This window comes from Erythrolamprus reginae, chromosome Z (genome assembly GCF_031021105.1).
Source record: "Erythrolamprus reginae isolate rEryReg1 chromosome Z, rEryReg1.hap1, whole genome shotgun sequence".
Lineage (NCBI taxonomy): Eukaryota > Metazoa > Chordata > Lepidosauria > Squamata > Dipsadidae > Erythrolamprus > Erythrolamprus reginae.
Genome location: NC_091963.1, coordinates 66,760,141 through 66,775,919, shown reverse-complemented (window position 1 = coordinate 66,775,919; position 15,779 = coordinate 66,760,141). Strand labels below are relative to the sequence as shown.

General features: G+C 40.0%; 1 protein-coding gene across 1 annotated transcript in view; it reads left to right on the top strand.

Annotated features, from left to right (window-relative positions):
- NME8 (NME/NM23 family member 8) overlaps window positions 1–15,779 on the top strand; it is a 245,123-nt gene that overhangs the window by 16,204 nt on the left and 213,140 nt on the right. The window contains exons 4-5 of the mRNA XM_070728254.1: window positions 26–97; window positions 15,131–15,247. Coding sequence (XP_070584355.1) covers window positions 26–97; window positions 15,131–15,247 — 189 coding nt within the window. The remainder of the gene's footprint in view (window positions 1–25; window positions 98–15,130; window positions 15,248–15,779) is intronic.

Below are 15,779 nucleotides of genomic sequence, written 5' to 3'. Positions count from 1 at the left end.
TATATTTGTGTATTATTCATTTAAGGCAGAGGCTGATAGTGTGGTGACCCTGCTCCCATTTAAAGATAAATGTGAACCTGCTTTTGTCTTCTGTCTGGTAAGTGCACCACAATGGGGATCAGAGGAAGAGCTTTACATAGGGTTAAATGTGTGTAATAAAACATTTTCTTGAGTCATGATAAAATATACAAAAGGAGGAGAATAATTCAAAATTTCTGGAATCCTCTGTATCATGTATTACATATATATATATATATATATATATATATATATATATATATATATATATATTCATATATATTCTTTTATGTCGGATCACCCTGGTATATTGAAGGAACGTCACAGCTCCTTTTTGCCTCTAGGCCCAACCCAGGACCATTTCAAGGCAGTTAATTTATTTATAGCCGACAACTATATTCTGTATGTGTTAGATGTTTTTAAAAAAACATTTAACACACACACACACACACATATATATATATAATAATTAATATATATTATTAATATATATATATATATATTATATTATATATATATATATATATATATATATATATATATATATATATATATAATGTCACATGTTTTTGCTGAATTTGAAAACTAAGGGAGACTAGGACAGATCTATTTCGGCCTTGTTTTGGCCTCACTAGCTAGCCATACCCTCACTGGGATTGATATTTTTGTGTCAAATCACCCTGGTATATTGAAAAACATCACAGTAAAACATCACAGTTCCTTTTTTGCCTCTCGAACCAACCCAGGGCCATTTCCAAGGCAGTTAATTTATTGATAGCCGACAAACTATATTCTGTATGTGTCACATGTTTTTGCTGAATTTGAAAATTAAGGGAGACTAGGATAGATTCTTTTTTTCTTACATAAGAATGCATTAAGAAAAAAAGAAAAAACCTCCTCCCTTTTCCAACACTTCAAAACTACAGGACATGAAATTGATTTTGACAGTACTAAATTAATTTCCAAAACAGAACACTAAAGCAAAAGAATAATCATGGAAGCCATCGCCTCCAGACTTCCGTTGCCAGCCAAAGCACTGGGATTCCCCTGAGCCACTTTTCACTGGGAATCCCTGCCTCCAGACTTCCGTTGCCAGACAAAGCGCCCGTTCTTGCGCTGCTGGGATTACCCTGAGGCCCCCCTCACTGGGATTCAAAGCAGCGCCGGCAAAAATGAAGGGAATCCCAGCAAGGGGAGCCTCAGGGAAATCGCAGCAGCGCAAGAACGGGTGCTTCGGCTGGCAACGGAAGTCCAGAGGTGGGGTTTCCCAGCGAGGCGAGCCTCAGGGAAATCCCAGCAGCGCAAAAACGGGCACTTTGGCTGGAAACAGAAGTCTAGAGGTGGGGTTTCCCAGTGAGGGGAGCCTCAGGAGAATCTCAGCAGTGCAAGAACAGGCACTTCGGCTGGCAATGGAAGTCCGGAGGCAGGGATTCCCAGCGGCGCAAGGCAAAAAGGGGTCAGTTTTGGGATTGAACACATTATTCGCTTTTACATTGATTCCTATGGGAAACATTGTTTCATCTTACAAACTTTTCTACTTACGAACCTCATCATGGAACAAATTAAGTTCGTAAGATGAGGTACCACTGTATATAATAAAGCATTGAGCAGCAGCAGCCTGAGTCCAGGGCCCTGACATTGCCTGACACCAGCTATACGGGATGATTCTGAGGGGCCAGAACAAGTAATCACTTTCAAGCAGCAAGTCCTGGTTCCCTGTGAGCAGCCTACCACATGGCTCCCACCATACCTCTCTCTCCCAGTCAAAATCATAATGCTCCGCTTCTCTCCTTCTCCAGAGATCTCCTCCCCATTCCCATTGGCCTCCCTCATCCCAGGCAGGCCTGGTCTCACATCCATGCCATGCTGGGGGTTGTATCCAGGCCCCCATCTGCTTCTGTTTCCACACTCAGCAGGGAGGGATGTTTGGCTGTCACCCTTGGCATTCCCATTCTTTCTGCAAACATACTGTAACACAAGTATCCCCCCCCGAGTTAAAAATATTAGTACATCAAAACAGCAATAAAAATTATACAATGATCTAAGAAGGCATGCCATAATCTTCCAGCCCAGCAAGGTCTTATCTATTGTCCTCAGTGTCAGAGAAATCAATGATGGTAAAATAAAAGAAGTAGAAGTTGGGTCTATTGATGTTAATCCTGCAATTGTATTAGTCTTTCCCTGGTATATGCCTATAACAGGCCTCCTTCCAAGAGAGTTGATGCTAGAACTCACAATAAAAGAAAAAGTAATTGCAATTATTGCCTGGTCCCACATCCTTTGCTTAAGGTCCCCTAAAGGCAAGATATCCCCTGAAATCAGGCTATCTCCAAAAGAGGGGCTCTTACTGGCTTTGCTTCTATTAGTGTCCCTAGTCATCACATTAATGGATATTAACATAATGGCGGTGGAAGGAAAGCAGCAGAAAGTCTACCAGAAAATTAGCTGCCCCCTGTTTAATGTCCTCAAGATGTTATAGAAACGGTTGTAATTTTTTACATGCAATCAATGCCCCCCGCCCCCATGCCATCTTCCAAACTAATCCTTGGCTCCAGGCAATGCATAGATAGAATCGTACTACTCTCACCTACTGGGTGCAACACTTTCATCCACTGGAAGTCATTCTTAGGGGCCACAATTCTCTCCAGCACTAAGCTAGTTTTTATGATGATTTTACTGGATTTTTCAGTGACCAAATACAGTGATGAATTATGATTAGTGTTGGATAAACCCGTTGAAGTTCTGGTTTGATGGGTTCGGCCGAACTTGATGTCAGAGTCTGGTTCGGGCTGCCGAACTCAGGCCAAACTCAAACCCGAACCTGAACCCCATTGAAGTCATGGGAACCCCTCCCCATGGACTGCAGTATTGTCCCCCAAAGGGAGTAAATTTTGGAGGATGGTTCACGTGAGAAATTACCTCCTTATGTAAAGGGTAGGACACCCAGGGAGAGGGGTGGTAAATTCAGGAAGGGGGGACCCCTTTTTCTCTCTTTGGAGGGGCACTATCAACTCAGTTTGCCCCCCCTACACCACAATATTGCCCCCCAAAGGGGGCAAATTTTGGAGGATGGGTCACGTGAGAAGTTATCTTTGTATGCAAGGGGTAGGACACCCAGGGAGATGGGTGGGGGATTCAGGAAGTGGGGGACCTCTTGTCTCTTTGGGGGGCACTATGACCTCAGTTTGAGTGCCCCCATGGACTGCAATATTCCCCCAGAAGGGGGAAAATTTGGGAGGACGGGCCACGTGAGACAGGACCTCCTTATGCAAGGGGTAGGAGGGGTAGGAAACCCGGCTAAAGCGGTAGAGAAAGAAATATTCAGCTTATACCTCCAATATGGGAGTACTGTACCCAGTTCAGGTACATAAGCCTGATGTTTAACTTCAAAGGCCACAAAAAATAACATTTGCTTCTACTGTGTTGTAGTTAGAGAGATCTCACCTCAATCCATTGTTCAGAAGAGCACGACAGCTATGGCTGGACAGGAGTTATTAGGCAGGAGAAACCAAGAGAGACGGAGAAATAGACATTGATATATAAAGAGCCATTTTGTTTTGTGTTTAGTCTAGGTCCACTGGAGGTCCACAACTTTTGTTAATTGGGTTTTGACGTGTAGGTCCACTCCAGGGCCACAACAGTTCATATCTGGGCATTTAGTTTAGGTCCACAACAATTGTTAACTGAGCATTCAAGTCTAGGCCCACTCCAGGGCCACAACTGTTGATAATTGGGTATTCAAATCTGATCCCACTCCAGGGCCACAACTGTTGATAACTGGCCATTAAATCATTTTTTTAGGAGTGTGCGAGGCCAAATGGATGGGGAGGGTCAGAGCAATTGCCAGCCCCAAATGGGGTATGGAAGGTGCTCCCAAACATAACAGAAAATGAAAGTATGAAATAAATACTTGAATTAAGAAAGAAATAAAATCAGAAAGAAATCTATATGGAAAGAAATACCTGAACGGATATATACATACATAAATATATACAGATGCAAGCAAAGCGAGGCATATATACAGGTTTGGATGACTAAATTCATCCACAACCTAATATGTACATATATACAAAAGTGAATAAATAAATAAATAAATAAATAAATAAATAAATACATACATACATACATACATACATACATACATACATACATATGTACACAAATCAATTCATGAGGATTTTTTATATATATAAGAATATATAGAAATATATACAGCATTAAATCTATACACAAATATTTACATAAAAATAAACCTAGATATATACATACATGAATTTTACAGCTGTCTGGGGGGAGGTGATGTAGGTGGAAGTGGCAGAGGAGGAGGAAGAGGAGGTGGTGGAAGCAAACACTCTAACCACTCACTCAGGTGGTGGCACAGCCAAGTCCTGTGGGATCCACGCCTGGTTCATTTTAAGAAATGTAAGTATGTCCACATTGTCTGTGGATAGGCAGATCCTTTTGTCAGTGATAACCCCTCCTGCGGTGGTGAACACACACTTGGACAGGACACTTGCTGTAGGGCAGGCCAGCACCGCCAGGGCATTGGGCGCAAGCTCTGACCATGTGTCCAATTTACCTACCCAAAAATGGAAGGGGGTGGAGGCATCACTAAGTACCATGAGAGGCGTGGACAGGTAGTCATCCACCATGCGTGTCACATTCTGCCATCTGATATTATGGGCCATCACATCCAAAGGTGGGGTGTGTGTGGGATAACGGAATAGGTTTTTCCACATTGTGGCCATGTTCACCCTCCCCTGTGATGTGCTGCCAGTGCTCCTGCTGCGTTGGTGACTGTGTCCTCCTCCTATTCCAAGTGCCACCACTGAGCCCTCCAAGTCCTTTGGGAACTCTGCCACTATTGCGTCCACCAGCGCACACTTGTACTCTCTCATTTTGCACTCCTACTCAAGTGCTGGGATCAAGGAGGTGATGTTGTCCTTATACTGGGGATCCAGCAGGGGGGCCACACAGTAACTGGCAGAGGTGACGATGCAGGCTACCCTGGGGTCATTGCACAGGCACTGGAGCATGTAGTGGCTCATGTGAGCCAGGCTGCCCTGAGTCAAGGAGAGGTTGTCAGTAACAGGTCTCTCTTCCTTCTCCTCCTCCTCCTGCTCCTCCCTCCAGCCATGCTCCATTGATGCCCATGAGCTTCACTGGGGGCCACCCTGCTGCAAGTCCTCCTCCTCTCCACCAAAACTCTCTGCTGCCTGGACAGCAGAGTACCTGCTGCCTGGGAAAATGGGCCTTCCTCCTCCTCCTCCTCCACTTTCTCCTGTGCCACCATCACATCCTCCGTCATGGCCTGAAGGGTTTTTTCCAGTATGCAAAGAATGGGGATGGTAGTGCTGACAATGGCATTATCAGCGCTGGCCATATCAGTGGTAGACTGGAAGCACTGCAGCATGGCACAAATGTCCCTCATGGAAGCCCAGTCATTGGCGGTAAAGTGCTGTTGGTATGCACTTCTACTTACCCGGGCATTTTGAAGCTGGAACTCCACTATTGCCTGCTGCTGCTCACACACCCTTTCCAGCGTATGCAACATGGAATTCCACCTGGTTGGCAAATCGCATATGAGGTGGTGGGGAGGAAGGTCAAATTCCTCTGCAGGGAAGATAGGCGAGCAGCAGCAGGGTGGTAATGGCAAAAGTGCGCACACACGGCATGCACTTTATGCAGCTGCGCCAACATGTCTGTATAACGGGCTAGGAACTTCTGCATCACCAAGTTAAGCACATGCGCCAGGCAGGGGATGTGCGTCAACCCCGCTCAGGCTAAGGCTGCCACAAGATTCCACCCGTTGTCGCACACCACCTTGCCAGGCTTCAGGTGCAGTGGCAGCAACCACTTGTCTGTCTGCCCCTGGATGCCGGTCCACAGCTCCTGGCGGTGTGTGGTCTGTCGCCAAAGCAGATAAATATTAGCACCGCCTGCTGCCATTTCCCCATGGCTGTGCTCAAATCGGTGGTTGCTGTGCTGCACTTAGTGCATGTGGAGGATGACAAGGAGGAAGCAGAGAAGGAGGAGGCAACAGGAGGCAGCGACTGATGTCCAGCAATCCTGGGTGGTGGAAGGATATGTGCTAAATTGCTTCCTGCCTCATTCCCAGCTGCCTCCACATTCACCCAGTGGGCAGTGAGAGAGATGTACCGGCCCTGGCCATGTTTACTGGTCCACGTGTCAGTGGTGATGTGGACACAGGAACTGAGAGCATTGCACAGTGCACACCTAACTTTCTCCACTACCTGTTGGTGAAGGGTAGGGATGGCCTGGCATGAAAAGTAATAGCGGCTGGGAACGGCGTATTGTGGGGCATATTGACGGTAACTCACCCCATGCCCTTGGATGATATCACCCAGCGGTTTCATGTAGATATTAAACAGCAGGGGGGAGAGGACTGACCCCTGAGGTACCCCACAAGGTAGGGACCTGGGTGTCAACCTCTGACCTCCAGGTCTGACTAATACTGACTGCAACTGACTAGAGAGGTAGGAAGAGAACCACCATAAAACAGGACGGTGCCTTTCACTCCCAACCCCTCCAGTCCGTGCAGAAGGATACCATGGTTGATGGTATCAAAAGCCGCTGAGAGGTCAAGGAGCAATAGGACCCCTATTCCAGGCCCACCAGAGATCATCCATCTGTGTGACCAAAGCAGTTTCCATGCTGTAGCTGGGTCTGAATCCTGACTGTCGAGGGCCTAGATAATCGGCTTCTTCCAAGGACCATTAGAGCTGGAGCAACACCACCTTCTCAACAACCTTCCCCATAAAGGGTAGGTTGGAGACAGGATGATAATTGTTAAATACAGCTGGGTCCAGGGAAGTCTTCTTGAGGAGGGGGCGCACAGGTGCCTCTTTGTAGGGAGCCAGGAAGGACCCCTCCCTCAAAGAAGCATTGGTTATCTCGTGGACCCAGCTCCGTGTCACCTTCCTGCTGGCCGAAACTAGCCAGGAGGGAAACGGGTCCAATAAACAGGTGGCGGAACTCATAGCTCCAATGACCTTGTCCAATTCATCATGATTCACCAGGTCAAACTCCCTCCAAACAGATGGACTAAGACAAGCCCCTGTCACCTCGACTGACTCATTGTCAGCCAACACTGCATAACAATTGGAGTCAAGGTCAGTCTGGATCTGAGTGATTTTACCTGCGAAAAACATTAAAGTCCTCAGCACTGCCCTGCAAGGGTTCATCAACTCCCCCCTGGTTAAGAGGGAGTGAGTCACCCTAAACAGGGCGGCTGGGCAAAATTCCGCAGACCCAATCAGGCCAACATTGTATGCATATCTTGTCAACCTGATTGCCACTTTGTAAATCTCCATATAAGCTTTTACAAGTGTTTGGTCAGATTTGGATCTGCTTTTCCTCCAGCACTTCTCTAGACCTCTCTTCTGGTGTTTCATCCCCTGGAGTTCCTCAGTAAGCCAAGGAGATCTCCATGGTCTGTTGCCACAGAGAGGTCGTAAAGGCACAATTCGGTCTGGAGCCTCCGTCACAGCCATATTGCAGGCTGCAGCAAGAGACTCTGCTGAACTTTGTACAAGTAAATCCGGCACAACCCTAAGCACCCTTTGAAAACCTTCTGGATCCATCAGACATCTAGGGTAGAACTTCCTTTTTTTGGGGGGGATATTTTTTTATTATTTTTTTTAAAATGTAAGACAAGACAAGACATGCAACATTTAACATTTAAAGGAGCTACAATTGCTCTGCTAAGTATAGAAGTCTTCTTAATACAGAAAAAGAAACTGATTCCAGTTTAGATCAATACAGAAAGGCAAACTCATCAATGAAATATCTCTATATAATCTATAGTAACATAAAAATCTTAACTTTTTGATACTTTTCAAAAATTATATAATTGTAATTAAAATAATTAAAGTCAATTTGAAGAAATAAGCTTATCTATCGAGTATCACTATATAATATATTCAATCTAGTAAATTTAACTATTCAATACTTTATTTAAATATTTTTAAGAATCTTTTTTTGTGTTCCACCAATTGTAAACTTTCTGCCACGTTTTATAAAATTCTGTATCAGCTTGATTATTTAGCCGTCTCATCATCATATCTAATTCTGCACATTCCATAATCTTCCTAAAGAACTCTTTGTCTTTTGGAATTTCCTTTTCTTTCCATTTTTGTGCAAATGTAATCCTTGCTGCTACTAATATGTGAATTATTAAATAATATATTTCTTTTTTATATCTAATATCTGTAATACCTAATAGAAAAAATTCTGGGCTCTTCCTAATTTCCTTATTTGTAATTTCCTTTAACCATTTTTCTACCTTATTCCAATAGATCTTTGTTTTTGGACATGTCCACCATACGTGAAAGTATGTGCCTATTTTTTTTTTACATTTCAAAAAAAAAGGTGAAGCACTTGGAAACATCTTTGAAATCCTATTAGGTGGCAAATGCCATCTGTAAAACATCTTAATTTGGTTTTCTTTAAAAGAGACTGATTTAGTTATTTTTCAGTTATATATCCAAACCTTTTCCCATGTATCTAGGTCTATTTCTTTTCCTAAATTTTTGCACCAACTAATCATATTATCTTTTAATATTCAACCTATTGTCTTGTAGTTTATTAAATATTTATATACCTTCCCTATCAATTATCCTTGGTTTTGGATTAATATTTCTATAAAATGTTTATTTCTAATCTTCAAACAGATCAGAACTTCTATATCTCTTCAAAGACATCCAGAGTATTACATCCAGTGAAGGGCTACCAAAATTTTACTACCAAACTGTGGGCATGGCTTATTTTGAGAATGTGGCTTGATGGTCATGTGACTTGGTGGGAGTGGCTTGCTGACCATGTGATCAGGTGGGAGTAGCTTGACAATCATGTGACTTTTCCAAGAACCTCAAAGCAATGGACTCAAAACAGGCAGGTCATCAGATTCACCCACATCCTAGAAGTGAGCAGCTATATAACAGTGAATGATAGAAACATCACACTTAGAATTTTGAAAGCACATTTTGAGCATTGTCATAAAGGTGCCTTCAAGATTAAAATGGTCACTCGCAAAAGACTCACTTACTCAAAGGCAACAATCTAAAATGTTCCTTGCTACTTTCACAGCCTAAGTGAACATCCCAAAATGCTCCATTCCACATAGCAGTCTTAATTCTCCTTTCTGCCAACTACCATACAAAATTAAGGTTTCTGGCAAAACATTAGGTTTCAAGCATAATTCATTTTACATTACCCAAACCTGGCAACTTTAAGACTTGTGAATTTCAACTCCCAGAATTCTCCAGCCAGCTATGAAGACTTCTGTTCTAGAGAATACTATAGCCATCCAGAACGGAAGCGAAGGCAGAAACCCAGATCACATAGAATTAATTCCAGGCTTCCAGGGTGGCGCCATGGCGACGTGGAGCAAAGCCTAGTGCTGCTGGACTGTGCCCAAAATTTTCCATCCTGAAACCGGGTATTCAGTAATATAATTCCCTGTAGGGGAGAGCAAAATAAAGGGGAAAACTGAAGGCAGGGGATGGAGGATCAAACCCACATTGTGATAAGTGGAAACCCCTATGATCAAGTGAGAAAGAGACCAGAGTGTATGTTCGGTCCAAAGGCATGGTGCACCGAATCTACATCTAGGAAGGAAGAAGAAGAGTGAAGCAGTGGAACACCAGCAGAGCTAATTCAAACAGCCAAATTTTCTACCCATGAAATCCCAGTGGAATAGTTCAGAGAGGGAAAGTTGTAAAAGTGAGTCTCTTGAACAGAACCAAGTGGTGATTGAGTGGATGGGAGCAGATGGTGGATAGCGAGTGAAAGCAGATGGCAGAATATGAGTGACATTAATCAGCTTGCATTGAATGTGCATGAGCAAAGTGGACGACTGGAAATTGGAGAGATCAGAGAGGAGAAACAGTGGTATAATAGACTGGAGAATGTGACAATATAAAGAGAAGATCAAAGACTTGAAAGTGGAGCAGTGATGTGGAGATCAGAGAGATCGAAGAGATCGGAGAGGTTTGGGGATTGCACTGTGTGTGTGGATTGATATTGTGACAGTGCAGTTTCCACCACCTATAGAAGAAACCGTTATCGTTTGGTGTAGACTCTGATACAATCGTATGAACTAAGTGCAATAGACTACAGATTTTCTTCTCTTTTCTTTGCTGATTTGGATTACTGACTATTGATAACAGACTATTGACTATTGACTTTTGGATGATTCGAGGAGAGAGCATATGAGCCCTAAAATACAAACAAATACATTTATTTCTACGATGAAGGGAATATAAAAGGAATGAAACTTCCTGGCCATGGGTGACATGAAGTGCTGATTGATTATATATTGACACGTAAAGAATTTCTTTGACTTTCTATATACTACTTTATCTTTCATTTGTCCTGCTTATTTCTTTTCTTAAACCATGTCTACTTTACTTTAATAGATAATATATTTAATTTTCAATCTAATTTAATAGCTACTATAATTTACTTATTATTTCCTTTGAGATTTTAAGCTATTATATTGTTAAACATTAGTTATTTAGATTTGATAATTTTATAGCATTTACTATTATATAGGGAAATTGATTGTATTTACTATAAAAGTTATTTATTGTGTTTTACCCTAACTACTATAGCATAGACCACATAGAGATTTATTATTTATAACAACAAATTGAATAGCTGAATAATTTAGTATTATTTAGTATCTAATATATAATAAGTAAAATAGATTGATTATTAATTATTATCAATAGTGTTTAAGATATATAGCAGAAGTTAATGAGAATTTGGAGCAATCTTTTCAGAACTGTGAATATGTCGACAACAATTACAAAAATACTGAAGAAGGCAACACCTAGGACTCCTTCTTCCTCTGGAACTAAAACAATTATAGAAATGGCATCGGCGGATAAACAAGGAGAAGTGCCAACATTAAAATCAGTACAGGCTTCATTAGAAATGATTCAGGAATTTATGGAGCCAAGAATCGATGATGGAAGGGTTTCTCCTAAAGTCTACCACCATTTCTAAGGTTTTGAGTGTGTTCAGTTCTAGATTGTTCTGGTCACACCACATCTGTATGGGGATTCATCTTTGTCTCAAATAAGTATGATCACTGTTGTATCATCTGCAAACTTCAGTAGTAAACAGATGAATCATTTGAGATGCAGTAATTAGTGTATAGAGAGAAATGGTGAGAGTACACAGCCTTGGGGGGCACCTGTGCTAATTGTACATGTATCAGATGTAATTTTTCCTAGATTCACCTGCTGCTTCCTCTCTGTTAGGAAGCTTGTGATCCACTTACAAGTGTGTTCAGGTACCACTTGCTGATTTACTTTGGTTAAGAGAAAGTCCGGTATGATGGTATTGAATGCTAAACTGAAGTCTACAAAGAGGCCCCTAGCCTAGGTCATTGGAGATTCAAGATGTTGAAGGATGTAGTGTAGTGTACAGCATCATTGATCTATTTGCTTGGTATGCAAATTGCTGGGGCTCTAACAGTGGATCTGTGATGGTTTTCAAGTGGAACATCACTAGCCTTTCAAAGGTTTTCAAAACTACAGATGTTAGAGCAACTGGTCTGTAGTCATTCAGTTCCTTGATGGAGGGCTTCTTTAGCACTGGGATGATAGTAGAGCGTTTGAAGCAGGAAGGAACATAGCACAACTCTAGTGATTTGTTGAAGATTTGGGTGAAGATGGGGGACAATTGGTCAACACAGACTTTTAAGCAAGCAGGAGTTATCTTGTCTGGGCCTGGTGCTTTTCTAGGCTTCTGTCTTTGAAATAGATCTGAATAATACTGAATACACTAGAATGTTATGACACTCATCCAGAGAAATTCGTGGCATTCATGTTCTTAGATGAGCAGAAAACATTTGATAATTTGAAATGGGAATTCATAATTGAACAACTAAGACAAATGAAATTTGGTAGTAATTTTATCAGGATGATAGAAACGATTTATAATACACAAGTAGCAAAAATAATGATAAATGAAGAATTGACAGAGAAGTTTTAAATTTGGAAAGGAGTGCTTCAGGGTTGCCCTTTATCCCTTTTGCTTTTTATCTTTTCCATTGAAATAATGTTGAGACAAATCTGGGAAAATTCAGAAATCACCAGATTGAAAATCAAAGGACAAGAATTTAAATTACAGGCATATGCAGACAATTTAGTTTTTATATTAGAAGAACCACTAGAGACAGGACAATTATTAAAGGAAATAAATGACTATAGATATATAGCAGGGCTCAAAACACAATAAACAGAAAACTAAAATTATAACAAAAAATATGAGACATGAACAAAAATAGAAAAAAAAATTCGGAATTCAAATTGTTAAGAAAGTTAAATACCTAGGGATATTATTAACAACTAAATGCACTACAATTAAAGAAGACATCTATCACACATTATTAAAGAAAACTGAAGAACAACTTGAAAAATGGAATAAACTACACATTACCCTAACTGGAAGAATATCAACTATTAAAATGTCAATCGGGTCCAAATTTCTTTCAAACTATTCCGGTAAAATTAAATCACATCTTTTTTTACAAAACTCAATAAAATTATATCTACATTTATATGGGGAGGAAAAAAACCTATAATTAGATAAAATCAAAGACATCTGGCTTAAGAAGGACATATTTTATTACATTGCACAGTATTTCTACGGAATGAAAAAAATAAAATACCTGCATACTTTAGAAACCATAAGATTAGAAACACACTAATGGAGACAGGAAATAAAATTTAGAAAGCACATTATAGGGGGAAAACCAAGATGGTTTTCCAGCATAGAAGCCACAAAACATCTGAATACAATAAAATTAAATAAAATGATTAATTATGAACAGATATTAGATGAAAAGGGGAATTTAAAATCAAAGCAACAATTAGCGAATTAAGGAATTATAATTGATTGGTGGCCATATGCCCAGATTCCATCTAGGTTACAAAAAGACAAGAAGAATTTTGGAATTCAAGAACAATTTTCAGTGTTAGATAAAATATTACTAGGTGAAGAAAAAAACTTAATTACTAAATTATATAAATTTTTACTTGAATACAAGATGGAAGTAGAAATAATGAAAGGAAACATGATCAGTTGGGCAAGAAACATAGGATATTACATACACGTAGATCCATGGGAAAGCATATGAACTAGAAATTATAAAATAACAGAGTCAATAGCATACAAGGAAAACATCCACAAGATTTTACAGATGGTATCTTGCAGCAGCCAGATTAGCGAAAATGTACCCCAATCTAAGACTGAATTGCTGGAGATGTGGAAATGATAATGAAACTTTTTTTCATATGTAGTGGACATGTCTCCAAATAAAGAAAATTTGGAATAAAATTAGGAAATGGGTCAAAGAAATCACCTTACAAGAACTTAAATTATAACCTGAAATCTTCTTGCTAGGCAAAATCGACCAGAAAATGAAAAAAATAACACTGCTATCTTATACAACATATAATTACAGTGATTAGGATATGTATTGCCCAAAATTGGAAAAAAGAGGAAACACCAACAGAAAGAATTATGATTAAAAAATATATGACTGCAGAATTAGATAAAATGACAAAGAACTGAAAGATAAAGATGAATCGAAATATTATGAGGTATGGAAAGAATTTTATAGTTGCGTAGAAAAGAGGAAGCATAAATAAAACTGTATATAGAAATATCATGTTAAATAACCGCAAAAATATAAAATGAATATTGTTGAAACTAAATATAACAATATATATTATACAAAGCAAAAAGGCTTCACATAAAGCCGAATAAAACAGTTAACTCTGAGCATTGTAAAATAACATATGAGATATAAGAAATAGCTGTCAAGATAGACAAGGCGGGGGATGGAGGCGGGAGAGGCTGTTATATATTTCTATGTTTCTTGTTTCTTTTTCTTGTCTCTTTTTTCTGTCTCTGTTGTTCTCTGTGTAAGATGTTTGTCCTATTTAAGACAATGTGCAATACAAGATTAATGTAAGTAAGTATGAAACAGATGCTAAAGACTATGTACTGTCTTTTAAAATGTATATATTTTCAATAATTTTTTTCCTTAACAAAAGGATTAATTCCAGATCTTATCGCCTTATACTTTTTCTAGACACTTTTGTTTGTAGCAGAATTGCCAGCTTTGGGGTTTGTAAACACTTTCAGGAAGAACGCAGAGGCTGCCCAAAGAGGACACCCGGCATTGTCTTTCAACATCTTTCAATGTAAATTGGGTGCTCTGGGATGGACCTCCATTTTTGCTACCCCACTGCATTTCCGCCCACAGCTGGGCAGCAGCCCACCCCTGATTACATCCTTGACATAATTAAGTCAGCTATTCAGATTAGATCATGTCAGGAAACAGGCTATTGGTAGTTGTTGTTTTAACACCAATTGTTAAACAATAGTTTGAAGTTATATTAGCCTCAGAAAAATTGACCTATGATATTTTCTCAAAATTATTGCCATCACGACATCCCCCTATCTCATGACTATAATTTGGGCACATAGCAACACTTTTATGACTGTTACATTTTTTGCAGTTATGTGATAAACAAAAAATCAATCAAGAAAACTAGATTGGCTTAACAGTCATTTGATTCATGAACAGCCCTGCAAAAATGTTCATAAAATCAGTCAAATGACCTCTTGCTTAACAATTACATTTCTTAAAGAACAAAAATTCCACTCCCAATTGTACCACTAAGTCCAGAACTGAAATAATTGAATTACATTTTATTGAGGCTATAATAATAGAATCTTTCATGTCTGTGTTTATTTCCCATACCTGTTGTATTCCAATGAATTAACGAAGTGTTTTGAATCCCTAAAACTACCTTTCTTCCTAGAACTTAAATGTTTCAGCTGTCTTTGCTTAAATGACAGTTCTTTTGTGATTCCCTCAAGGTTATATCTCCCTTATTCTGTAGAATTATGAATGAAAGAATGTTATATGTGAGAGTAACTGAATGCAATCCAGATAGTGATAGAAACAGACTGATAGGTTTAAATTAGTTAATTCAGCTTTAAACCTACATTATATTTTTTCAGGCTAAAGTACATGATTTATTATTTATTATTATTTGTTTTTCAGGATGGCAAGATGATAGATATTGTAAGAGGAGCAAATGGACCTCTTCTAAATAGAAAAGTAATAGAACTAATTGAACTAGAAAGAAAAATTGTAGCTGGAGAAGTGCAAAGACCAGAGGTAACTTTTCTTATTTGGCTTATTTTACACACACACACACACACACACACACACACACACACACACACACACACACACACATTCTCTCTCTCTCTCTCTCTCAGTTTGGTTGCCTATCAGGTGCTTGGGAACAGAGCAATTTGCTCCAAAAACATCAAGTGAAGGAAATGGAAATAATCTGGGGAAAATGGCCAGATAACTCTGAAGTGGCCAAGGAGTGTGTGGATCTTGAAGGAAATCTTTCCTAAAATCCTAAGTGCGCAAGAGTGACAGAGGAACAAAAGAACAAGTGAAGGAAGAGGGTGCCTTCACCTTCTGCACTCCTCTTCCATGCCTTGGCTCTGCTTTTCCTGCCCTGAATTCCTGATGAGAATCTGGAGTGGAAGAAGGCATGAAGGAGACCAAAGTGGCCAGGAAATAAGGAGGGCAATCCACAGTTGCTCATAGTTAATAAGCTGGGGTCCGGATGAGCAATTTGTGGTGTCCTACCCCACAGCTGGTGAGCCAGTGCCAGGAGAGATTAGTGGAGGAG